The following is a 27,106-nucleotide window of genomic DNA, read 5'->3' as shown; positions in this document are numbered from 1 at the left end:
GCTACAGCGCTCGAGGTGCTGACATGAAACTTGTTGAAATTAATTTTGGGACTGTCCCCAATCAGTGTGCCAAATTTCACAACTTTTTACCAGACGATTCTATGGGCTGCCATAGACTCCCATGGCGGAAGGAAGATGATGCATAAGAAAAGGTATACACAAAGGGGCTTCGCTGCTTGGCCCCCAATTAAGTCAAGATGGTAAACCCCTGCTGTGTCATAACAGTTGGAGAGGTTTGTCTAAAAGGGAGCTCTGTGGCTTTTACCATGATTCAATCTAAATATTTGTGAAATAACACATTGTTGGTTTGACTCTGATGAAGACCTTATAGTCACTAGCACCATTAAAGCTTGTTAAAATGATTTGTGTGCTCCGATCCTTCAGGGCCGTCGGACTGGGGGTAAAACTACTGATTATAGGGGCCCAAGGAGAGAGAGGGCCCTTGAAAAGTCTGGAATATATTTTATTTTACCTGGATATTTTAATTTCCTAATTAAATTTCATAACATGGGGGCCCATCAGGACTGCCTATGCAGAGGCCCAGGATCTTGTGCTCTGCCCCTGCTTTCCTTCCCTGGGTTCAGTCCTTCGAAGTGGCCTAGGACCTGCTGCACATTGGTGGACATTGGTGTGTTCATTGTAATAGGTGCAGTCTGTAGTTCTAAACCTATGCACTTTTTGTCTGATTCAGCTAATTGGTCATCACAGATGGATTTGGACATTGCTGCCCAATGTGTATCTGACTCAGAGACCATTATCACTAGAAAGTAGATCTTCATACATTTCCATTAGTGCTGTCAAACGATTAAAATGTTTAATCACGATTAATCGCTGAATTCCTATAGTTAATCACGATTAATCACATATTTTATCATATGATTAAAATTCTATTATTTTGCATTTCTGAACTTTCCAGGAGTCCGTATAAAGCAATTATTGTTTATCTTGATTGGGATTCAAATGAAAGTAAAGCAAGTTACTTTATTAACTGAACTTTAAGACATAGTAGGTCTATTTGATTATTTCAAATCAAATTTCAAAAGATGTGCAGCAGACCTGAGGCAACACAATATATTCTTCAGAAATATAGCTGATTTAAACTGAAATAAATGCTACTGCAGAAGTGCATGCACAAAATGTAGGCCTACACAAATTATAAAGGGCATAACAGAAAATATTATATTCATACTATATTCATTATCTTTGAGTTCAGTTGAAAATAAGGAACTTTTCAACATGAGTGCATTGCCATTTTATAGGCCTACAGTCTATGGTGCACTGTCACTTGCCACACACATCAACGCCGAAGTTTTTAATTATTTCAAATGGGCAAGCCGCAAGCTTGTCAAAACGTTAGGCTAGCATTACAGCTGTTTAAAGCATACATGAACGGTATGCTAGAACAAAACTAAAGTTCAATTTTAAATATTATGTTGTTTTGTATTTATGTGTCACTTTGGACAAAGGCGTCTGGTAAATCCATAACCATAACCATAAAGGTAACTTTAGCCTTTATAGGGCTGTATGAAGTTGTAAAAATTTCACAAATTCTAGTGTAAGCTCTACCATGCAAAGAGAAGCAGATATTTTATCTAGACATAATACAGAAATTCTACCATCTTATCTGAGCCTGAGGCCTGAGCTCATTTAAAATGGACTGATATATAAAGTGGAAGGGTCCTGTGGTTAGACCAATCAACATTTGCAATTCTTTTTTGGAAATCATGCGTCTGGGCTAAAGAGAAGAGGGACTTCAACAACCAACGTGTCCAACTGCAACTTGTTATAGTGCTCAGTTAAAAACCCAGCATCCATGATGGTCTGGAGGTGCATTAGTGCCTATGGTATGGGCAGTTTGCACATCTGGTAAGCACAATCATTTATGAATAATGTACACAGATTTTGAGCAAAATGTACTGTCATCCAGACAATGTCTTTTCAGGGAAGACCTTGAATATGTCAGGAAAACATTGCCAAAATTAATTCTGCACATGAAAACAGTATTTTTCCTTAGATGAAGAGTCAGTGCTAAAATAGACTGTCTGTGGTCCAGACCTGTCAAATTGGATGTATGATGGAATGAAAAACATGATTAAGAAGATCCCAGAGTGTTGAGCAGCTGAAATTCTATAGAATGGGTCTACATTTTATTATCAAAACTCTATGAACTGGTCTCCTAAGATCTTAAACATTTAGAGAATGATGTTAAATGAAGTGAGGTGAAGCAACACAGTGGTAAACAATGCCCTTGTCCCAACTTTTTGCTGTCATGCTGGCAATGATATGTTGTCTTTTGACTATTCTCAATTAAACATAATTTGTAAATCAATTTTTAATTCACATTTTACAAAACCTCTAGTTGATACATTTTGTCCTTTACCAGTAAGGGAAAGCTAACTCAACCACCTAAACTATATATTTCACAAGCCTATCATCTAAATTTGATATAGCACAAATTAAGACATATGCATTATAGCCCCCTCTGGCCCTCTGGCTATAATCAGTGTAGCGTAGTGTAGTGATTATAAGGAGCTGGGCCAGTAGCCTGAAAAGTTGTGGGCTCATGTTTGATGTTTACTGTACCTTGAATTCTGAAGAAGACATCATTTTTTCATCTTCAGTCTGAAGAATTTTACATACAAACATGCTTTGACTGCTACACTTGATACAGCTATTCATAACTCACAGTCTAAATAAAAGTTTTGACTTGAGGACACACAAGTATATTTTGCCAGGTGAGAAGTTGCCTCTTGTGGCCATTGATGGAACTGTTGTTTATTAAGCAGAACTCTACTAATCAAAATTATAAGATTTTATTAGCATGAATTTACAGCTCTTTAGCTGTAGCAACTGTTTGAACTGGATTGCTAGTTATAGTGAATCAGCTCTAAGCTATCAGGTAATAGCTTGAACTTAAAGAGCTTAAAGTTGGATCCTTGATCATGTGCATGCATGAGCACCCCTTAGGCACTCGTCCAGCATCAATTACCGCAGCTTTGAGGGACAGCCAGGTGCTACAAAATGGCTTGTTCTCAAACATTGTAACTTGAACAGAACAATTGGGTAACACTTTATAATAACTGTACACAATTCATAATTTGTAAACTATAAGTAAATGGTTTGTTTATCATCTGTATTGCTCATCCATTATTTCTCATTAGTAAAGCATTTGTACACACAGTTATAAATGGTTTGTTCATAGTAAATAAGCCTACAGTATATCTAAAATATGTTTATAAATCACTGAAAATGAACGTTAAGGGTTGTTTTAAGGACATGTTTGTGCATGTCACAATTGTGACCGTCATCATGTTCACTCATGCTAAGAGAACGCTGCACAAAGTTAACATATTTCAATTGCATCCCTCCATACTAGACACCTTAAAGATTATGTGTAATAATCTTTGTCCTATGTTTACATAAACATACTTTTCTAAGCTTTAGTTTGGGAGCTTTTGGGCAAACATTTTCTGGTCAGGGTGCAACCAAAACATAAGCAGCTCTGGCCATGTGACAAATTACACTACACATTTGGCACTGCACATATTTAACTGAGACCCTTTCAGGTTTCTAGTTTTGGGAGAAATGTATTGATAATTCATCCAGTAACAGTTTTAAAGGCACAAGAGCAAGATTTTTTTGTACGGTCACTATTGGATTAAACGGGTTAATACACAGGATTAGATGTTAAAATCCATTGTGCCAAAATCCAAGGTAAAAACACATCCAGAAGCCCCTGCTCAAGTTTAACTTTAAAAAGCACATACCCACAAATCCGCCAACAAATGGTCACAAACACAAGACAAATGGCCCATCCAACAGCAGTATATGTCATTGTGGTTATCAAGTGGGCACCCTCATTCACCGATGTTTCGTTAAGTTAGGCCCACGACACCTCATGAAGGCTTAACAGTGAAACCAGCGTCCTGGAGACACTCCCCTCCATGCTGCCACCATATTACCACAGAAACTAATAAGTAACAAAAGCTTAATAAATGATGAATTGTTATTTGTACCATAACAGTTTCAGTAACTAAGAAAAGTTATTTTCAGAGAAGTTCCCAACTAAAGCTTCAAATGTTGGTTAAATCCCTGTACTATTTCACTGACCAGAGACGTGCTGCTTACATGAAATTCAAAATGAACATATATTTTCCATGAAATGGTGAAATTTGTAAATTTTCCAACATTTGATGTTGTGAAGTATGTCCTTTTTGCAGCTAAATATGGATTCATCACTTTCTGTTTAATTCACATTTTACACAATGTCCCAACTTTTTATTTAGGGTTGTATTTATGTGAACCCAACAACATATTGTGTGTGTGTGTGTGTGTGTGTGTGTGTGTGTGTGTGTACACACTGTTTTGGAAACCCCTTTTGAATAATACAGGTTAAGCAATCTACGAGTTCAAATCATTACATTTATTACCACAGAATTGCACGCTGGTTACATAGGTTCACAACATAACAAACAATCCCCTGAGAAATTCTAAAATCACTCATGCATTCACATCAATGTTACAATCAAATCATCAAAATATTAAATCCACCTATCACTTATTTTATCATTATATCAAAAAACAAACAAAATAATACACTCAGACTTAACAATACTTGTGGTCTATGACAAGTGGTCCACTAGTATCGGAAGATGATCCGGAATGGGTGCGATATGCTCTCTCCATGCAACTCACCATTCTGGCATTGTGCAAATTGGGCTGATCATTAGCTCAGCCAAAGGAACACCAACCTCCACGTAAAGACATTTATTTGCAAAATGTCACTTTTGATTCAGTGTCCAGCCAAAAGCCAGGGTAGATGGGCTTAGAAAATGTAGCCTGAACTGTGTGCAAAAGGGTCATTATGTCAGAGACACCGTAGAAGGACAGAACCCCCGCTTTGTAATCCAAAAACACCCCTATCCTGGAGGAACCGGGAGTTGATGGCAGTATAGTTTCCTCACCATTGTATCTGAAGAAGTAATTAGAGGCCGAGCAGCTTAAACACCAAGACTGGTCATTGCATCCAAATAAGGTCTCGTCACCCCATCCTTTCCTGTCAATGTCTTTGTAAGAAACGGCAATATTTACACTTTGTCCTGACCACTCAACCTCCCAGTAGCTACGTTCACTAACAGTTTCTTTGCACAGCACTTGTTGCCAGCTGTTAAATCTCTCAGCATGGTCTGGATATGTCTGTAGTGACAGGTTTCTTGAAACCACTCTGTTGTTGTTTTCTAGAATAAGTGATGGATGACTTGTGTTGGAATCCATTGTGAAGTGACTGGAATCTAGAACAGATGAAAACAGTGAGAAAACAACAGACCTTTCACTAACATAAGGAAAAACCATGTGTCACGTCACATGATGCGAAAGAATATGAGCAGTGAATACATGTACATATGTGTGTGTGTGTGTGTGTCTTACATTTTAAGAATTCTTCCCTGGTCTTGGGCTCATTGGGTAGGAAAATCTTTACATCTCTAACTATAGAAGACAAAAGGCCAAATAAGCATTTTCAAGCCTTCAAGTAGTACTTTTTGTTAATGTCAAATAGCAAAAGTAGTACAATACCATGTTTGGACAGTGATGCCAAATCTTTCTGAAGTAAATTCACAAATCTTTTCTTTAATTCAGAGACACGGTCCTTCACTTCTTGAAAGGACATATTCAGAAGCACAGTTGGTCTGGACGAAACCTCAGAATTGGCGTTGGCCCGTAGTGATAGGAAACTCTGAAGGAAAATACACAAGGTTATCATCTAATGGACATTTCTGGATAAATCAACTTTGTCACTGACCGTACCTGCAGAAAATGGATGTGATTGTCTGTGTGTGGAAGTTGTTCCAGCTCAGCGTCTCTCTTCTTCAGCCCTGCAATCTCCTGATCCAGTTGCTCCAAGAGTTCTTCACCTTGAATCACCTCAGCCCTCTCCTGATCTCTGATCAGTTTTATTAATTCAAAGCGTCTTCTCTCAATTGCACTGATCATTTCTCTAAAGGTCGTCTCACAATCGTCTACTGCTGCCTGTGCAGAAGTCTTACAAGAAACACAGGAAAGAAGAGTTAAGGTGTTTTAGAAATGAAATGATTAATTTTGATTAATTAATTTGAGAAAAAATAACTGATTAAAAAAATTAGTGCAGATTAATCGATCGATTCCGTATGACCTTTGACCCCGAGCCATTCTAGTCAGTAAAAATTAGACTGTAAAAAGAAGGAGAGAGAAGAAAACGTGCTGCCTGGATCATTGATTGGAACATATACTTACATATACTAAAGAATGGCCTGATGGTGTTGATAAAAAATAAAGTGTTCAAAATAAAGTCTTCTGCAATGTCTGCAGCAAGGAATTTGCATATCACCGGAGTTCATCAACTCTATAGTCGCACATCAATGCAAAGAAATAAGTGTTGACATTGAGGGGAGTGTTAATTAATTGTCATTGTGTCCCCTAGGTTATATCTGTGGCCTGAAATGCCTTTTATGGGAAAAAAAAAAACTTCTTCCCGAAGCACATTTGAATTTATTTCCTCAGCATATTAGGTCATATCATATATTATTATGGCAATTATTTGAACAGTGAAAATAATAATAAGAGTTTTTGAACTGTAATGTCACTAATGCTGATTATTCAATGATTGAATTTAAATATTTAAAATACTTTCACAGAAAAAATTATATATGCGATTAATTTAGATTAATTAATCACAGAGTATGTAATTAATTAGATACATTTTTTTAATCGATTGACAGCCCTAAAATAAATAAATGATGTGCTTTTATACTTAATTTTTAGCCTAGTCAGAATTTGCATGGGACTCATGGGTTGTAGCCCTATCCTATTGTGTGCAGAGGGAATTTGAAAGACAACCGTTTATCCCGCCCTCAGGTTGAGCCCTGCCAATGGTATGTCCCCAGACCCAACATTTGGATGTGGGTCTGGCTCATCAGGCTACCCGAACCATCCTTCTTCTCCACAATTGCCTTAACATTGTTTTCTGGTTGATTTTTTAAGTTATTGCACTGTCAATATCTTCTACAACAGACGCGATGGCAAAATCTAAATGTCTACCTTCTAGCAACAGCATTTTTGTTAGGGAGAACTGGGATGAATGAAATACTTTGTAATTAAACGTCATTTACAAAGACATCGTACCATACTGAAAGGTAATATTTTGTCCTCTGTCAAACACAGTTGCATTTTCAGCTCTGAACAAAACTGTTCAGGAGTTCTTCTGGACCGAACCGCTCTGGTTCGGGCATAGTTGCTCCACAACGGAAAAAGTCCAGACAGAACTTCCCGACCTCAATTTTTATGGGCGGGGCTAAGTTCGGCTGGCTTCCAGGCTAATTAATGTCAGTAATTTTGTACATTTACAAAATAGAAGCAATTGTTGACTAAAATGTGTTCTCTTATACTGACCTTGATATTCTTCAGGACTGATCTCAGCTTCAGGAACTCCCACTCTTTTGCCAGTATGATTTGTTGGGATTTCCTCTGTGCCTCTGGTATCTGTTTCTAAAATAAAAGGTTGAAAACAAAAGGGTCATTCTGTGTCAAATCAGATAAGATTGTTGCTAATATGTAAGATTGTTGCTAATATGTAAAGTACCAATATTGTACCAAGTCCCATTCACAGAATAAATGCATGCAGTTGCAGGTGTTTTGGCAACACCAAACCAAAATAAACATTTACAATAAACAATAGATTTTAGCGCCCCCTCAGGTGAAACACAGCAAAGCAATTTGCTCCTTTTATAATGGTGTTACAGTAGGCTATGTTCCCCAAAACACCTGTAAGTACATGCATTTATTCTGTGAATGGGACAATACTGGTACTTTACACACTAAATGTCCATATACTAAGCTATTTCCACATAGATTTTTATGGTCCGACTCTGGCTAGCTACCCCACATACCATTTCAGTTGTATGAAAATGACACAAAACAAACACGCCTTGTTTTATCCTTATTATTGTCATGGCCTTTTGTTTTGGAGACTTCAAATTTTGGGACAACATCAACAAAGGATTATATTTGTAAAGTAAACACTGATTGATGGCAGGTGTGTCTCAATAAAGGAGTTTTGAGACCTCAATATCACTTTTTTTGCATGTTATTTTCCTAAAACTAGGAACTTCTATAAAACCAATGAGACTGTGGTACAAACTTTTAATGATTTAATCATACTAAGAACATATTTGTCTTCCATTCTACAAAGTTTGGTCAGGCTAGGAATAATACTTTTTAAGATATGAATGTCCAAACCTCCAAGATAAGGCATTTTACAGAGTGTAAACAATCAAGGGCAAAAAGACTGAAAACAACAGAATTGAAAAAAAAAAGAGAAAAATGGCAGGTTTTAGTTATGGAACCTAAACATTGTGCAGACAAACTTTAAGGAAAATCGGAGTCGGTGCTGCAACCATTTTCCTGGATTTTGTCTGATTTGACACATAATGACTCAAAAATAATTGTCCTGGCACAAGATTAAAGTTTTAAAACATTGGACACCAAATGTGTGTATTATCTTATTTTAGGGTGCTCTGAAAATGAGATCCAAAATGATTTTTCAGATTTGTGAGGTCTGCTGTTCAAACACCGATAAGAGTTTCCTTTCTGTTTATTGTTTTTTGAGAGTGTTTCTACTTATCTCAATGAGGGGAAAAGCATATTTGTATGCCGAGTACAAATATGTCTTCTGAAGGCCTCAACAGAGCCCAGCCATAACTCCAATAAAATGTTGATCGACATTGAGGGACAGCTTTGACCAAGCAGGATCATCCAAATCAAACGTGACGATTTTGCTACATACTATTCCTATTTATGTAACAGCATGGAAAATGTGAGCCTCCTACATGGTTTAATTCTTGAGGTGTGGGCTTGTGAACTTTGACAAAACACAGGCAGAACCAAATCGACACCCCCCTTCCCCCATAAAACTGGCTGTAACTTGGAAAGTATTGAAATTACATAAAAGTAATTGTACAGTGTGTCTCCTGGGTAACATAGGTACGCCTGGTAATTTTTTCAGATTTTTTTGAGATCTAAGTGCGTGGGCCCTGGTTGAATTGACATGGAATGACCCAATGGGAAACTTGGCAGGCTTAGCTATATTTCCCCCTCTGCTGGAGAAGTTGTGCATTATGCTATTTCAAACTGAAAAAGGTAATGATAAAGCACATGGATTTGTTTACAAGCTAGGGAAAGGGTTAGCATAAATTTGGCAGAACAATGTGGATGTTAGAAGATAAGAAACACAATTTAAAACGAGTTTCTTGTTTCTCACTTCCCTTACCGGGACTGTAGTCCCAAAGTTGCAAGGTTGGTTTTCCGCCTGGAAATGCTAGGGGAAACGCTATGTCACCATTTTCACTGGAACAGGTTATTTGGATCCAAATGATTTCTAAACTGGTTCATTAAGTTGAAATAGTTACCAAGTCCCCCTTTAATACCAAACAACAATGCCAAATCAATATAACACACAGGACAGAGCAACAAAGCATAACTGGCTGGTTACAGTCAGTCACAACACATGCTGCATGATGAACCGATAAGGCACTATGGTAGACCCCAATCTGTGATGCCACCTCATGTTCAATTGAATTGATCTGTTGCTGTGCTGTAGCAGAAGCCTATCACGTATCACCAACATCACAGCTGTTTATCAACACGATTACCTTTGTGTGCTTCATGTGGAATATAACATTTAGGCCAAAATTATTTGCAGCCTGTAGCCTACAGAGCTACTCTCCTTACATTATTTTGGTGGCATCTACAGTATGAGGATAGGCTACCTGTACTGACATTGGGTAAATAATGTACATGTTTTGGTACCCAATGCATGAGTATGAAGCTAATGTTCCTTCACTTTTAACCGAGAAAAGATCACTGTCTCACCTCTTTCACTGCCCGCTCTGTTGATGCTGACACCATGTTATGTCCACTGTGTTCATCCATAGCACACAGCACACATATACATTTTTCCTCAGTGCGGCAGAAGACCTCCAATAACTTATCATGATGAAAACAGATTATATCCTGCATTTTCCTTATGGCATTAATAACCCTGTGATTTCCTGGATTGAGATCATTGTGAAGTTTGAGGTGAGTGCCACAGTACGAGGCCAGACAAACCAAACAGGATTTGACAGCTTTGCACTTTTTCCCAGTGCAGACGTCACACTCCACATCTCCAGGTCCAGCATAACACTGAGCAGGAGGAATAGCCTGGAGTCCCATGATCTTCAGTTTGTCCACCACTTCAGCCAGCATTGTGTTCCTGCCCAGAACTGGTCTGGGTGTAAAGGTCTGTCTGCACTGTGGGCAGCTGTAGACTCCCTTCAGCTCTTCCTGATCCCAGCAGTTTGAAATACAGTCCCTACAGAAGCTGTGACCACAGTTAATAGTCACAGGATCTTTCAGTAGTTCAAGACAGACCGGACAGCTAAACTGGTCTTGGGTCCACAAAACGTTTGCCTGTGCCATTTTGGATCAATATATCTGTGTCTTCGATCCTCTGTCTCTCTGTTCACACGTGTAAGTCAGATACAATCAGTTTCGTCTTTCTGAAAAAGGTTAAGAAGTGGGAGTGGCCTGCATTCATGGCACCTGGGAATGACAAGGACCGCCCCCGTGATTACTTTGTTTTTCCCACAGCAAAGTGTTCATGTGCTTTGCCGTCGGAATGTGTGACAAACACGGATGACACAACAGGTTAAAACATAGTCTACGCTCACTAATCCTAAATAAACAACTGTATTTGCTTAAAATATAGTGCAAGACGCTTGTCAGGTGACAAAAACGGAAAATTCCCAAGTTCACATTAAAACTGTTGGACATAAAAGGCCACATGGACTACAAACGAACTACAACGTGACGACAAAAATGATGACGAGCTACTGTAACTGCTAATAGGTCATTGCTATGCATCTCCTAAAATGTAGGCTATTGTCAGTTGCCTTGTCAACCCACAAAGGCAAATAATAGTAGCCTAGCCTAATATGACAACATTTACTTTTTTTTATTTACCAAAAAGTCTGTAGGGGAGACCGGGGCTGGTTGGAACAGGGGCAGGTTGAAACACTGTTAATATCCAGGCTACTAGAGGGAGCTGCAACAAAATTCCAACACTAAACTGACGGCCTTATTGAGTAGCGTAAACTCACGTATGTAACTGGTCTCCAGGTCATTAACCCTTTAGGTGAGAACAACATTTTAATTTTGTAGTGTCAAAACTTAGAATATGCACCTCCCACTAAATACATCCTAGAAGGGTAATAGTTAGGGATATAAAAAAAAATATTGATTATAATTGTTTGCTAGGGGACTCATCTATAATTTAAAATGAAGTTTGAAAACCTGAGGTGACTGATATTAGCAGGCTAACAGCATTTGTGCAAAAAAGTTTGACCTAATGTGGGCGGGGCAGGTTGGCACACTGATTTTGGGGTTGGCTGGCACATACATTCCCTATGGCTATTTTGTGACAAATCTATAAACTTTGTATTTTATGCATAAAACATCATCAATCTTTATTTTAACATTGTTATTGTAATTACTGAACATAGTTTTACATTTGGAAGCATTTCAGACATTTTTAAACATTTGAAGTTAAAAAAAATTCGGTAGGGACCAAATTGGTCTTGATGGTGGGCCCTACTGAAGAAAAACACACAGGAAAGACATCAGCAAAGCCTTACAGGCAGTGATATAGATGAGCACTTCAAACAAAACCAAAAGGAGTACTGCAAAGGACTATAACATAGGTGTTCCAACCAACCCCGACTACATGTGCCAACCAACCCCGTGCATGGGGCAGGTTGGCACACATGCACAACACCACTTTAATCATAAATAACTCAAAACAAGGGATCATTTGTTGACATTGAATGTATAAATTTTGTAGATGAGATCCCAAGCTTTCAGTTCATAACAATTTGACCATTTCAACGCATTGTAAGACGGAGAAATATAACCGAGAGTGAAAAGTGTTCCAACCAGCCCCGGTCTCCCAATACAGGCTAAACCATGTAGACTAGGCATTAATTCAAGTATAGCTTAATCCAAGTAGGCAGCTGTTTTATTTGTCGTCTTCCAAAAATACAAACCGAGGACCCTCGTGCCCATCACTAAACTCGTGCATGAGCTGTCATCTACTAATCAGCATGTAAAAACCAGTCAGGATTTGAAGGGTTAGCTTCAGTCACATTGCTGGTTTTCAATGAGTAAATGTGATGTACTTGCACCTGAGTACATGTGTGTGTATTTTATTCTTATGTCAGGAAATCCTATCTAGTCATGGGCACAAGCGCTGGTAGAAGGCTAACAAGTTTTCCTGCAAAGAATACAAATGTGAAAAAATATATGGCAGAGTTTTCTGAGTCGTATCAAAATTGTTCAGAAGTGCTGTTTTCAAGGTAATTGTATGTAATTCATACCAGCTGTAGAAATGCCTGTTATGTCCTGGAGAGCATCCTCTAGTTTCTCACTGAGCTGAGAAAGTCTTACTATAACCTCATCAAGTCTTCCTCACCTCATCAGTCTAAAGTCCATCTAAAGTCCATCTAAATCTGGTCAGATCAGATCCAAAGCAAAATGTAAAAAGATCCATATAAGCTTATGAACATACAGTATTTATGTTGATGGGCTTAAATCAAGTGCATTTTCCATTGCTTGGCAAGGATATAAATTGGAACTATTTCTGGGGGCAGAGGAAAAACTGACAAATATCTAAATTAACAATAGAAAAAACGTTTGATGTCTTTAAATTTGATTAGTTGCAAGTGGAACTGTTGTAAGCAATATGGCACTTGTGATTGTGGCTTTGGTAATGGATATCCTACCCATGGCTGTGGTTCAGCCATATAGGCTATGCATCATATTCTAGTTGTGATTTTCACTTATTGAAAGCTGCTCCAGCTCAGCATCTCTCTTCTTCAGCTCAGCAATCTCCCGCTCCAGTTTCTCCATGAGTTCTTCAGCTCGACTCACTTCAGCCTTCTCCTGATCTCTAATCAGCTGTGTCACCTCAGAGTGTCTTCTCTCAATGGAGCGGATCATTTCAGTAAAGATCCTCTCACTGTCCTCCACAGTACTCATCACTGACGACTGTCAAACTCCTTTTAAAATCGATCATCATGTGAATTAAGATTATAATAATGCATTTTATTTGTATGAAGCCAGTCTTCAGCACCTCTTTTTTTCTCTGTGAGCTTATTCTGAGTTCACATACAGATTTAAAATCATAACAAACAGGAGAACCAATCTAGAAAAAGAGAAAAAAATGGTTGTAAGAATATAAGCATAATAGACTTACTTACTTACTTTTTTAGCATTCATAATTTCACTTTATGTATTTCAATCAATTTCAAGCAATTCAATATTTTCTGAATTTTAGTACTGAATGGGACAATAACATTTGTCGTTTTGCATACAGTACATGATCTCCAAATACAAAGTTTTGCCCTCAGAACCAAAAGGCTTTTTTGCTGAACAGTAATAAGTTGCTTCCCTCTAGTGGCCATTGGTGGAACTGTCACTGATGAAATCAAACAACCACAAATGTAAAAAAAAAACAATAGTTATTCAACATAATCACATACTCTGATCGTGAGACTACTCATGTTATCATGTGGACATTGAAACTGCAGGGCTTTACATAAATCAATCCTTACTGAAATGGGCCTACAATATCAAATCTTATTAGGGTCATTATACCTCATTATAACCACCAGTGTTCAGGCTCTCTCCTGAACACATAGCTTACATCTTTAAATGCATAAACCCAGATGAAAGTGAGGCCAGTATTTTTTCATGATTTCTCTCACAAAAAATAAACAACTTTTTTCACAGTTTGTTTCATTAGGGCTTGGACCAAAAAACAACAAAAAAATATTACATTTGTGTTAGAAAGTTAAAGTTGACTGGTATTTATAGCAGATACCTCTATCTAGCCTATCTATGACATGGACTCGCAATAGGCTAGAACTGCAATTGTCAGACAGTAACATTACCACTGCTCCTCCACACCCATTATCATATGACAAGCCAAACAGGACATATTTGTTGATTCTGATATGTACAGTATACATTAAAACACCAAACACCTATACAACAAAGTCCGGTTTATGAAGTGCACTATCTTCAGGATGTACAAATGACAAATTATGAATGCATTAGACATGATATACAGACCATAATGAATCAGATAATTAAAAATGAATAAACATGAATGTGAGCCGATCTCAAAAAATACCAAAACATAACTGGGGTGCCGGGGAATTCTGAAAGAGCTTGTATCCTTAGAAATGATGATGTTTTTATTATGCGTAGTCCTGCTTTATTTGACAACAAATACATGTCTGAACCAAATCAACGTGCATTTGACTGAGACAGGTGATTGCGAAGGCAAGTCAGGGTCTGAAATGAAGCCACATAGTGAGGTAATGTTTGGGTCTATCCAGTATGTATGGAAAAGACTCATCACCCCTGATGACATCCAAACAAAATGGCATAGCTAATGGCATAGCTTCACTTTTCTGTCATAATATCTGATACAAAAACCAGGATAAAGCGGTTGAGTGAATGTGGTCTGGACTTTGTGCAGGAGGGTCATTTTGTCACCACTGATGCCGTAAAAAGACAGAATTCCAGCTTTGTGATCCACATACACTCCAATCATTCTGCTGGGAGTAACATTGAGTCTAATCCACTCTCCATTGTGTATGAAAGAGCATGCATCGAAAGGGTAGTCTATACTCCAAGAGTGTTTATTGTACCCAAACGGAACCTGTTTGTTTTGTCCCTTCCTGCAAATCTCTTTGTAGGATACTACTACAGAACCACTCCACCTCCCAGTAGCATCTTCCAGTCACAGCCTCCTTACACAGCACCTGTGCCCAATTTATAAATCTTTCTGGATTGTCAGGATATGATTGCTTCTTCTGTTTAAGAGTAACTTCCTTATTACTATCAGGCAAATGAAGATTCTGTTGTGCTGTGTTCTAGATTTAGAGTGAGTCTGGGATCTAGATTGAGTTGACACAAGTCTGAGGAGGAAAAAGATATAACAGTTATTGAGATAATAATCCTTATATTTGTCTTTCATTAATGAAGCACTACTGTGTAGTCTAGAACCTAAAAATAAAGTGTGCACTAAATGTACTGTAATAGCACTTTGAAAAATGGGTACAAGTTAGTTCTACCTTGAATATAATTTATGTTCATACTGTTTGAGTAATATGTTACTTCTTTTTAATGAATAGTATAGTAATGTGTTACTTATTTTTAAAGAAAGTATTGTAGTACATTTATGTGTTAACTGTTTTTATCAACATTTTGTAATGTGTTATGTCTTGCTAATCAACATATACTGCACTAATATGTTGTTAATCGACGTAATGTGTTTTGCTTATATTGAGTTACTTCCCGTTAATGTGTAAACAGCTCTGTTGTAGTGTCTTCTAGCTGTAATTTGCATTATTCTTACATTTTAGATAAAAACAAAATGTACCTACAGTGCGAAGGTGGAGTAGTACAAAATGTTCTATGTGTATTCATTACCTCTCATTGAAATCTGTTCTACTCCATGCTTAAGTACATCTTCTACTTTATCTTTCAACTGAGATACATTTCCCGTCACTTCTTCAAATGACACATCTGAACAGAAACTGAGGTTGGATGATGAATCCTCTGGGTCAGTGAAGGAACACAGAGACTGAAAACTCTGCAAAAGGAACACAAGCTGTTATTGAGGAAAAGACATGACATGATTTTTGTGTAATTTCTTTATCATATCTTTGCCTAAAGATTACCCGGAGAAAGCTTGTATGATCCTCTGTTTGTGAAAGCTGCTCCAGCTCAGCATCTCTCTTCTTCAGCTCAGCAATCTCCCGCTCCAGTTTCTCCATGAGTTCTTCAGCTCGACTCACTTCAGCCTTCTCCTGATCTCTAATCAGCTGTGTCACCTCAGAGTGTCTTCTCTTAATGGAGTGGATCATTTCAGTAAAGATCCTTTCACTGTCCTCCACTGCTGCCTGAGCAGAGTGCTGTTTGGAGATACAAGAGGACATTTCAAATCATTTGCCACTCTGGTTCATAACTGGCATAAAGGTTTAAAAGGTTTTCAGCCCTATAGGCTGAAAAAGCTAGAGGCCTGGGTAGAAATCGTGCACTGTCAGCCGTGGCCTACTGGTTAGCGCTTTGGACTTGTAACCGGAGGGTTGCCGGTTCGAACCCTGACCAGTAGACACAGCTGAAGTGCCCTTGAGCAAGGCACAACCCCTCAATGCTCCCCGAGTGCCGCTGTTGTTGCAGGCAGCTCACTGCGCCGGGATTTGTGTGTGCTTCACCTCACTGTGTGTTAACTGTGTGCTGAGTGTGTTTCACTAATTCATGGATTGGGATAAATGCAGAGACCCTCATGGGATCAAAAGAGTCAGGGATGGATTACTGCACGGGCCTACCGGGCCCAGGCCCAGGGGCCCAAGGGGTCAGGGGGCCCTGAAGCCCAAGCCTTTGCATGGAATTATTGCCTCAATATCAATGAAGGCTATGAATCTGATTGAATTTAGTATTGGCCATCCTCAAAATGCACCAGAACACAGGAAATCACATCAAACAAACTAAAATTGTTCTGGGGAAGGACCCCCAAACCCCCCTCCCACATATGCAACAATTAGTGAGGGGCCCTAATACATCTGGGTCCAGGGCCCCAAAAGTTCATAATCCGCCCATGAAAAGAGTATATATACTTATACTTAATAGTCTACAGTAAGTATCAAAACTGTACATACAGTAGCATGCCTGCTGGACTCCCATCTCTCTGGGCCCACATTCTGCTCTGGACACCGTGGAATCTCCAGACTGTCCCTCTACCTTTCAGATTGGAACTCACCTTAAGAGACTTAATGGCCTCTCTCATCTGCTGCAGGTGCTTATGTCTCTCTTGGATTGTCTGCTGGGTTTTTCTGCAGCTCTCCTCCAACTGTTTCTGTGAAGAGGTAACATTAATCCATTTGCAATCTCACCACATATAGATATTTTAGTAACATATTGTGTAGGTATTTAGTGTTAATACAAACACACCCTCTTCAAACATAAGCCAGGGGGTAAAGTTCACTATCTGGTTTGCAAGGCATGGCACATATCATTTTAAAGTGCATTTCATACACAGAGGCAATTCAATGGACAATCCATTGTTTATTGTAGTCTTACCTGTTTTTCAATTCGCTCGGACGCAGCTGAAACCGTATCATGTCCTCTGTGTTCATCCATGACGCACAGCACACATATGCATGTCTGATCAGTGCGGCAGAAGACCTCCAGTAGTTTATCATGACGAGAGCAGATCAGATCTTCTAGTTTACCAGCAGCATCAACCACTTTGTGTTTCTTCCCTGGATTGAGATCATTGTGAAGTTTGAGGTGAGTGCCACAGTACGAGGCCAGACAAACCAAACAGGATTTGACAGCTTTGCACTTTTTCCCAGTGCAGACGTCACACTCCACATCTCCAGGTCCAGCATAACACTGAGCAGGAGGAATAGCCTGGAGTCCCATGATCTTCAGTTTGTCCACCACTTCAGCCAGCATTGTGTTCCTGCCCAGAACTGGTCTGGGTGTACAGGTCTGTCTGCACTGTGGGCAGCTGTAGACTCCCTTCAGCTCTTCCTGATCCCAGCAGTTTGAAATACAGTCCCTACAGAAGCTGTGACCACAGTTAATAGTCACAGGATCTTTCAGTAGTTCAAGACAGACCGGACAGCTGAACTGGTCTTGGCCCAATACAACACTGGCTTCTGCCATTTTGGATCACTCACTGTTCTATTCTCCTACAGTCAAGTTGGATGCAGAACTGACTTTTGTTTCTGTGGAAAAGGCTGGGCACTGAGCAGAGGGAGTGGCCTCCAGAGAGAGTGTGTGTGTGTGTGTGTGGAAGTGGGAGGGGCAGCAGTGCAGAGAGCACAAGAGAACAACACTGCCTCAAGTGGAGTGTTGCATTATGGGGGAAAAGAACAGCTAAGTAAAATATTACATAGAAAGACAGATGTAAGTGTCTGTATTTGATTGACCAAAGATTCTTCCCTCTGCTGAGTTTAAGAACTTATTATGACCGCCGCGCAGCGAAGCGTGTAGCCATGGAACCATCGTTTTTCGTTTTGATCTGTAGCCCCCCCGCTGGACTGGACCCCCCGAAAGGAGGGTAGGGCAGACACAGTTTTCTGTGAATATCTCGAGAACCATAGGGTTTAGGAGGACCATTTTTTTTTGTAAGGGGCCATGTCAACCCATTCCATAACCACTCATTTCATGTATAGCGCCACCTAGTTAAACACAAAAAAGTAAAAATGAGGTGTTGTAATCGCAGGTATCTGTGACCTAACATAGTCAAAACTGCACGAAATTGGAAGTGTAGGATCATTATGACACCCTCTGAATGCACACCAAGTTTCGTGGAATTCCGTTCATGGGGGGCCACACAATAAATTAATTGTAACCAACTGGCCTGTAGGTGGCCGGAGACAGTTTTCTGTGAATATCTCGAGAACCGTAGGGCCTAGGAGGTCCACCTTTTTTTTGTATGTTGGTCTTAAGGGGGCATGTCAACCCATCCCATTACCACTTATTTCATGTATAGCGCCACCTAGTTAAAAATTAAAAAGCAAAAAATTAGGTGTTTTCATCACAATATCTCTGGCTGACATGGTCAAAACTGCACTAAATTACAAGGGTAGGATCATTATGACACCTTCCGAATGCATGCCAAGTTTTGTGAACTTTCGTTCATGGGGGGCCTTACAATAAAACGATTTATGTGTACATTTAGTGACCGTACACCAACAAGGATTCCTGGGACACTGAAACACCGGGGTACACGAAACTTGGTGGGCATGTAACCCCACATGGATAGCATGGAACCATCGTTTTTCGTTTTGATCTGTAGCCCCCCCGCTGGACTGGACCCCCCGAAAGGAGGGTAGGGCAGACACAGTTTTCTGTGAATATCTTGAGAACCGTAGGGCCTAGCTGGATGACCAATTTTTTCTGTATGTTTGCCTCCAGGAGTCATGTTAACCCATTCCATGTGCACACATGTGCCTAAACAGATACATACGCACACACATACATTCACAGTAATCATACGTATGACACATACTCACACAGTAGACTTATGTACGCATGCATGCACATGCACAAACACACATACGCAGACAAACACACAAGCACACACACACACACACACATAAACATAAACGTGTGCACGCACACATGCACACAATTCAAGAATTTCTCAGAATTATGAACAGGCAAGATGGGGGTGGGGTTGTATAAAATGAATTTTACATGTGAAATCTATGAACTAATCATGTTTTGGTACTTGTTGTCTAGCAGATACCAGTGAGAATTGAGTGTGGATAATGCAGTTTAGTGAGACAGTTAGAATCATATAGGCCTTTCAGCGTGATTTATTTTAAAATGTGCTGGACTGGGCGGCGGTCATATTTTGTACCGCTCTGCGGTACATCTAGTTTTGAGGAAATATCAATCAAAAGGTATTCATTAAATTAGCTTGAATGTGTATGAAATTTGTCCACAGCTACCCACAGTTCTGTTCTTTGCCCACCTCAGTCTACAGACTTTGCCAAGTCAGTAATATTCCAAGACAGGTGAGTATGGTGGCAGATTACTGTTGCTGCCCAGCTCCTAGCAGCAGGGCAGATGTGTAGCCTGCCTGGGCACTAACCAGCGTAGGTGTGTAGCCAGCCTGACGCCTCGGTGACACCTCACACACTCTCCATGATGCTCAACTGGATGAAGTGCCTTGGCCTCCTTGTAGTGCAATTGTGGCACCTGTGGCTCACCCTGTCTGACCTCCCAGACAAAGAGAGGCCCCCCTTCCTCCTCGATGCTGAGGGCTTCTTCGGGCAGGGCATAGCAGCTTTTTGAGCTACAAGAAGGATATGCTGGCTCTCCTGTTGCTGTTCCCCCGCTGAGTGGGTATGGCAGTATGGCCACCTGCACAGCCAGCTGTGAGCACAACACACAGGACTCGCCCATACCGCCGCTCAGCACCCAAGGCCAAGTCCACGCCAGCCCCATCATGCTCAGAGCCCCAACCTTCTCTGCCCCCACCGGCTGGACCCGCAGTGAATGACGAAAAAACTCCCACCTCTCTTTTTCCAAAGACTCCGCTCAGCCTCACTTCTGACAATGACTGTAAAATGGAGCCTGAGGCAACATCCTTTCTTGCACTGATGCAGTGCTACTTTCCCGATTTTACAGGGTGGACAAGTCGCGAGAAGTTTGCTATTTACAATAGCAGAGTAACATATACATACATCATAACTCTAGAGGGAACTCTAAACTCGCCAAAAATACCTAAACCAAAACTACCAAAAAGTGTCTGCTAAATGAATAAATGCAAATTTACCTTTTACAACTTTACACAATTTTTAAATGTGTTGCCAGGCATAAAAAGTCCTCACTTTAGATGAGCTCACTAAATATCATTAATTAACCACTCACGTCTCTCTTCTTCAGCTCAGCAATCTCCCGCTCCAGTTTCTCCATGAGTTCTTCAGCTCGACTCACTTCAGCCTTCTCCTGATCTCTAATCAGCTGTGTCACCTCAGAGTGTCTTCTCTCAATGGAGCGGATCATTTCAGTAAAGATCCTCTCACAGTCCTCAACACTGACGACTGTCAAACTCATTTTAAAATCCATCATGTGAATTAAGATTTTAATAATGTATTTTATTTGTATAAAGAACAGCCAGACTTTAGTACCTCTTTTTAGTGTGAGCTTATTCTGAGGTCACATACATATTTAAAATCATAACAAAAAAGAAATCATAAGAAAAAAAACATTTTAAAATAATAACATAATTCTCTCTGTAGCTATTTAACAGATGGATGGCACTGCAAATTCAAACAGGAAAGGAGAACCAATCTAGAAAAAGAGAAAAAATGGTTTGCCAGAATATAAAGCAAAATAGACTTACTTTTTTAGCATTCATGATTTTACTTTATGTATTTCAAGCATGACTTGCCATACAGACCTTTAAACTCTATGTATGACAAGATTCACAGATTAATTTCTGTTATAGCTCACTTATATAAGGAGAGTAAAATGCTTGGTTTTCAGCTCCTCTACAATGTAGTGATACCTAAGAGTATTGTGTATATTCCAGAGGTACTTGACATGTCTGTGAAATGTTCTGGATAGGTAGACTAGATAATTAATATCTGTCCAATCCAGCAATTCAATATTTTCAGCATTTTAGTACTGAATGGGACAATAACATTTGTCGTCTTGCATACAGTAGGCCTACATGGTCTCCAAATACAAAGTTTTGCCCTCAGAACAGAAAGGCTTTTTTGCTGAACACTAATAAGTTGCTTCTTTCTAGTGGCCATTGGTGGAACTGTCACTGATTTAAAAAAAGCAACCACAAATGTAAGAAAACAATAGTTATTCAACATAATATCATATTCTGATCATGAGACTACTCATGTCATCATGTGGACATTGAAACTGCAGGGCTTTACATAAATCAATCCTTACTGAAATAGGCCTACAATATCAAATTGTATGAGGGTCAATATACCTCATTATAACCACCAGTGTTCAGGCTCTCTCCTGAACACATAGCCTACATATTTAAATGCATAAACACAGATGAAAGTGAGGCCAGTCATTTTTTCATGATTTCTCTCCCAAAAAATAAACTACTTTTTTCACAGTTTGTTTCCTTAGGGCTTGGACACAAAAAAGAACAAAACAATATTACATTTGTGTCAGAAAGTTGTAGTTGACTGGTATTTAGCAGATACCTCTATCTGTATCTATGACATGGACTCGCAATAGGCTAGAACTGAACCCGGGTCAAGCAATTGTCAGACAGTAACATTACCACTCTCCTCTACACCCATTATCATATGACAAGCCAAACAAGACATATTTGTTGATTATGATATGTACTGTATACATTAAAACACTAAACACCTATACAACAAAGTCCGGTTTATGAAGTGCACAATCTTCAGGATGTACAAATTACAAATTATGAATGTATTAAACATGATATACAGACCATAATGAATCAGGTAATTAAAAATGAATAAACATGAACATGAGCCAATCTCCAAAAAATACCAAAACATAACTGGGGTGCCGGGGAATTCTGAAAGAGCTTGTATCCTTAGAAATGATGATGTTTTATTATGTGTATAGTCCTGCTTTATATGACAGCAACTGTCTGAACCAAATCAACGTGCATTTGACTGAGACAGGTGATTGCGAAGGCAAGTCAGGGTCTGAAATGAAGCCACATAGTGATGGTATGTTTGGGTCTATCCAGTATGTATGGAAAAGACTCATCACCCCTGATGACATCCAAAAAAATGGCATAGCTAATGGCATAGCTTAACTTTTCTGTCATAATATCTGAGACAAAAACCAGGATAAAGCGGTTGAGTGAATGTGGTCTGGACTTTGTGCAGGAGGGTCATTTTGTCACCACTGATGCCGTAAAAAGACAGAATTCCAGCTTTGTGATCCACATACACTCCAATCATTGTGCTGGGAGTAACATTGAGTTGAGTCTCCTCTCCATTGTGTATGAAAGACCATCCAGTGAAAGAGTGGTAGTCTAAACTCCAAGAGTGTTTATTGTACCCAAACAGTTTGTTTTGTCCCTTCCAGATCTCTTTGTAGGATACTGCTACAGAACCTCCCCATTTTGGGCTCCACTCCACCTCCCAGTAACATCTTCCAGTCACAGCCTCCTTACACAGCACCTGTTCATAATCGTCAAATCTCTCTGGATTGTCAGGATATGATTGCTTCGTCCTTTTAAGAATAACTTCCTTATTACTATCAGACAAATGAAGATATGGTTGTGCTGTGTTGGGATCTAGATTGAGTTGACACAAGTCTGAGGAGGAAAAAGATATAACAGTTATTGAGATAATAATCATTATATTTGTCTTTCATTAATAAAGCACTACTGTATGGTCTAGAACAGGGATCACCAAATGGCGGACCGCGGTCCAAGTCCGGACCGTGACGTGATCCTATCCGGACCCAGACCATAACAGCCTGATTTAGATTTTCACGTAAGATTTCAAAGCTGCGCTAAATGTTTCGTTGGTCAGGATAACAGCATTTACTTCAGGAGCTTCAGGAACCATCATTTCGCTTGCTGCTACTCAGCCAGTGAAATATGTGAATTCTGATAAAGTCGAGTCAGTGAGTAAAGTAGCCTACTATGGGGAAGAGACTGATAGCCTGAAACGAGCGAGGAGAGGAGACGGGACAAGAAACAATCAGATGGATATCTAAGTTAATGATAAGTAAGTTATTTTCAAATCATCAATTGCTCAAAGAGGAGAAAGCTAGACAGCGAGAACAGAGCTTTATATAACGATACGGGGGCAATACCACGCAAAACTGTCACGTCCGTAACGCCAACTAAATATGGATCTGACAGTTTTGCGCGGAATTGCCCTTAACCTCTTCTATATATTCTGAGACAGGTGATTTTAAGCGCCAATTTAAAGCACCTCTACTAGACAAAGCATATATTTTGAGCAAGCATAGGGTAGGCTAGGCCCATTCAACAGTGAACTGAGACCACAGAATATTTTACGATTTAAGAAGGCAATATGATATTGATCCACCACAATCTAGTTAAGCCTACATGCATTCACTGCCCAACAACGTGATATTCCTGGGTTTCCAGGATTTCGGGTCAACATAAAAAAAACTAAAAAAATTAAATTAAACTTGCTGATTAATGGGTTCAAGGAACCAGCTGTGGAATTTCTATCCTTGTCTCAGCTCAAATTTCACATTAAGATCTTAAAAATAGCCAAAGCTACTCAGTTTTTCTCCCCAATTACTCTTATCTTGCCTTATTTGTCCTCATTTCGTATGTTGCCTTTAAGGCTATTTATTTTATTTCACATTAAACATTAGGCCTAGGCCTACAATCCTCTATTTCTTGAATTTGTATGTATGTATGTATCTATCTATGTATCTATCTATCTATCTATCTACAACTAGGCTCCATCCATCCATCCTTATATTATACATACATACATATAGCCTACATAGCCTAAACACACAAGTTAAACATTATGATGCTCCGGACCTTTGCTTGAGGAAATTTTCCGTAATTGGACCTCGCTGAAGATTAATTGAATACCCCTGGTCTAGAACCTAAAAATAAAGTGTGCACTGAATGTAATAGCACTTTGAAAAATGGGTACAAAAGTTCTACCTTAAATATAATTTATGTTCATACTGTTTGAGTAATATGTTACTTCTTTTTAATGAATAGTATAGTAATGTTTTACTTATTTTTAAAGAAAGTATTATAGTACATTTATGTCTTAATTATTTTCATCAACATTTTGTAAAGTGTTATTTCTTGCTAATCAACATATAGTGCACTAATATGTTGTTAATCAACGTAATCTGTTTTGTTTATATTGAGTTACTTCCCGTTAATGTGTAAACAGCTCTGTTGTAGTGTCTTCTAGCTGTAATTTGCATTATTCTTACATTTTAAGAAGTCTTGTCTGGTCAAGAGCTCATGGGTAGAGGATATTTGTATGGCTTTTGCTGTAGAGACAGAAGAGATCAGTTATCAGACTGGTTTTACTCAGATAAAAACAAAATGTACCTACAGTGCGAAGGTGGAGTAGTACAAAATGTTCTTTGTGTATTCATTACCTCTCATTGAAATCTGTTCTACTCCATGCTTAAGTACATCTTCTACTTTATCTTTCAACTGAGACACATTTCCCGTCACTTCTTCAAATGACACATCTGAACAGAAACTGAGGTTGGATGATGAATCCTCTGGGTCAGTGAAGGAACACAGAGACTGAAAACTCTGCAAAAGCAACACAAGCTGTTATTAAGGAAAACACATGACATTTTTGTGTCATTTCTTTATCATATCTTTGCCTAAAGATTACCCGGAGAAAGCTTGTATGATCCTCTGTTTGTGAAAGCTGCTCCAGCTCAGCATCTCTCTTATTCAGCTCAGCAATCTCCCGCTCCAGTTTCTCCATGAGTTCTTCAGCTCGACTCACTTCAGCCTTCTCCTGATCTCTAATCAGCTGTGTCACCTCAGAGTGTCTTCTCTCAATGGAGCGGATCATTTCAGTAAAGATCCTCTCACAGTCCTCCACTGCTGCCTGAGCAGAGTGCTGTTTGGAAATAAGTAAGTATAAGTATAAGTATATATACTCTTTTGATCCCGTGAGGGAAATTTGGTCCCTGCATTTATCCCAATCTGTGAATTAGTGAAACACACTCAGTGTACAGTCAGATACACAGTCAGATACAAGAGGACATTTCAATTATTTTGCGACTCTGTTTCATAACTGCCATAAAGGTTTAAAAGGTTTTCAGCCCTATAGGCTGAAAAAGCTAGAGGCCTGGGAAGAAATCGTGCACGGTCAGAATAATAGCTTAAGTATCAAAACTACATAGCATGCCTGCTGGACTCCCATCTCTCTGGGCCCACATTCTGCTCTGGACACCGTGGAACCTCCAGACTGTCCCTCTACCTTTCAGATTGGAACTCACCTTAAGAGACTTAATGGCCTCTCTCATCTGCTGCAGGTGCTTATGTCTTTCTTGGATTGTCTGCTGGGTTTTTCTGCAGCTCTCCTCCAACTGTTTCTGTGAAGAGGTAACATTAATCCATTTGCAATCTCACCACATATTGTGAGATATTTTATTAACACATTGTGCAGGTATTTAAAACACACCCTCTTCAATCATAAGCCAGGGGGTAAAGTTCACTATCTGGTTTGCAAGGCATGGCACATATAATTTTAAAGTGCATTTCATACACGGAGGCAATTCAATGGACAATCCATTGTTTATTGTAGTCTTACCTGTTTTTCAATTCGCTCGGCCGCAGCTGAAACTGTATCATGTCCTCTGTGTTCATCCATGACACACAGGAAACATATGCATGTCTGATCAGTGCGGCAGAAGACCTCCAGTAGTTTATCATGACGAGAGCAGATCAGATCTTCTAGTTTAGCAGCAGCATCAACCACTTTGTGTTTCTTCCCTGGGTTGAGATCATTGTGAACTCTGAGGTGAGTTTCACAGTAAGAGGACAGACACACCAGACAGGACTTGACTGCCTTTCGTTTTCTCCCAACGCACACGTCACACTCCACATCTCCAGGTCCAGCATAACACTGAGCAGGAGGAATAGCCTGGAGTCCCATGATCTTCAGTTTGTCCACCACTTCAGCCAGCATTGTGTTCCTGCCCAGCACTGGTCTGGTGTAAAGGTCTGTCTGCACTGTGGGCAGCTATAGACTCCCTTCAGCTCTTCCTGATCCCAGCAGCCTGCGATACAGTCCATACAGAAACTGTGGCCACAGTGTATAGTCACAGGATCCTTTAGAAGTTCAAGACAGATTGGACAGCTAAAATGGTCTTGGCCCCATACAACACTGGCTTCTGCCATTTTGGATCACTCACTGTTCTATTCTCCTACAGTCAAGTTGGAGGCAGAACTGACTTTCGTTTCTGTGGAAAAGGCTGGGCACTGAGCAGAGGGAGTGGCCTCCAGAGAGAGAGAGAGAGAGAGAGAGAGAGAGTGTGTGTGTGTGTGTGGAAGTGGGAGGGACAGCAGTGCAGAGAGCACTGTAAGAAAACAACACTGCATCAGGTGGAGTGTTGCATTATGGGGGAAAAGAACAGATAAGTAAAATATGACATAGAAAGACAGATGTAGGTGTCTGTATTTGATTGACCAGAGATTCTTCCCTCTGCTGAGTTTAAGAACTTATTTTGAGGAAATGTCAATTAAAAGGTATTCATTAAAGTAGCTTGAATGTGTATTAAATGAAATTTGTCCACAGATATCCACATTTCTGTTCTTTGTTGTTATCAAATTCATATTCAAATTATTTTATTTGTTACATACATTTATACAAAGAACAGTGTAATGGAATGCTTAGTCTTATGACTTAAAATGACTGTGCAGTGTGTGGGCTATATTAATCTAGAAATGAATATAAAAAGAAAGGAAATTAATAGAAAATAAACAGAAGATAAG

General features: G+C 39.4%; 3 protein-coding genes across 4 annotated transcripts; all 3 read right to left on the bottom strand.

Moving 5' to 3' along the window:
* Positions 1 to 4,402: 4,402 nt before the first annotated feature.
* Positions 4,403 to 10,583, bottom strand: LOC121688184 (E3 ubiquitin-protein ligase TRIM47-like). Of its 2 annotated transcripts, XM_042067621.1 has the most exons (6): positions 9,904 to 10,583; positions 7,426 to 7,521; positions 5,806 to 6,039; positions 5,575 to 5,734; positions 5,428 to 5,487; positions 4,403 to 5,291 (listed from the first exon to the last, which is right to left on the bottom strand). In XM_042067621.1, exons 1-6 carry the CDS (start codon positions 10,489 to 10,491, stop codon positions 4,768 to 4,770), a joined length of 1,662 nt encoding a protein of 553 aa, XP_041923555.1. In that variant the 5' UTR covers positions 10,492 to 10,583; the 3' UTR covers positions 4,403 to 4,767. The 2 variants fall into 2 exon arrangements, with proteins under 2 accessions (XP_041923555.1, XP_041923556.1); XM_042067622.1 differs by lacking the exon at positions 5,575 to 5,734 and having other exon boundaries at positions 5,149 to 5,291.
* Positions 10,584 to 13,151: 2,568 nt separating this feature from the next.
* On the bottom strand, positions 13,152 to 26,617 carry LOC121688183 (tripartite motif-containing protein 16-like). The gene is given in 8 exon segments (XM_042067620.1): positions 13,152 to 14,818; positions 22,710 to 22,942; positions 24,574 to 24,633; positions 24,745 to 24,907; positions 24,993 to 25,226; positions 25,609 to 25,704; positions 25,923 to 26,329; positions 26,332 to 26,617. Coding segments are annotated over 8 exon segments (1,671 nt in total). The 5' UTR covers positions 26,513 to 26,617; the 3' UTR covers positions 13,152 to 14,521.
* LOC121688185 (E3 ubiquitin/ISG15 ligase TRIM25-like) lies at positions 14,745 to 17,826 on the bottom strand. Its single transcript, XM_042067624.1, has 5 exons — positions 17,221 to 17,826; positions 16,901 to 16,996; positions 15,819 to 16,052; positions 15,568 to 15,730; positions 14,745 to 15,053 (listed from the first exon to the last, which is right to left on the bottom strand). The coding sequence occupies exons 1-5, from the start codon at positions 17,809 to 17,811 to the stop codon at positions 14,977 to 14,979; spliced, it is 1,161 nt and encodes a 386-aa protein (XP_041923558.1). The 5' UTR covers positions 17,812 to 17,826; the 3' UTR covers positions 14,745 to 14,976.
* Positions 26,618 to 27,106: the final 489 nt, after the last annotated feature.

Source organism: Alosa sapidissima, chromosome 17, assembly GCF_018492685.1.
Source record: "Alosa sapidissima isolate fAloSap1 chromosome 17, fAloSap1.pri, whole genome shotgun sequence".
NCBI classification, from domain to species: Eukaryota; Metazoa; Chordata; class Actinopteri; order Clupeiformes; family Clupeidae; genus Alosa; species Alosa sapidissima.
This window is presented reverse-complemented; position numbering and strand designations above follow the sequence as displayed.

Coding starts and splice junctions, on each gene's coding strand:
- LOC121688184 (XM_042067621.1), bottom strand. CDS start 10,491: ATGGCACAGGCAAACGTTTTGTGGACCCAAGACCAGTTTAGCTGTCCG. Junction 6,040..7,425: donor CAGTCCTGAAGAATATCAAG/GTCAGTATAAGA, acceptor GTTTCTTGTAAG/ACTTCTGCACAGGCAGCAGT. Junction 5,488..5,574: donor GGCATCACTGTCCAAACATG/GTATTGTACTAC, acceptor TGTCTTCTATAG/TTAGAGATGTAAAGATTTTC.
- LOC121688185 (XM_042067624.1), bottom strand. CDS start 17,811: ATGGCAGAAGCCAGTGTTGTATTGGGCCAAGACCAGTTCAGCTGTCCG. Junction 15,731..15,818: donor ATCATACAAGCTTTCTCCGG/GTAATCTTTAGG, acceptor TTCCTTTTGCAG/AGTTTTCAGTCTCTGTGTTC. Junction 15,054..15,567: donor AGAACAGATTTCAATGAGAG/GTAATGAATACA, acceptor TTTCCTCCTCAG/ACTTGTGTCAACTCAATCTA.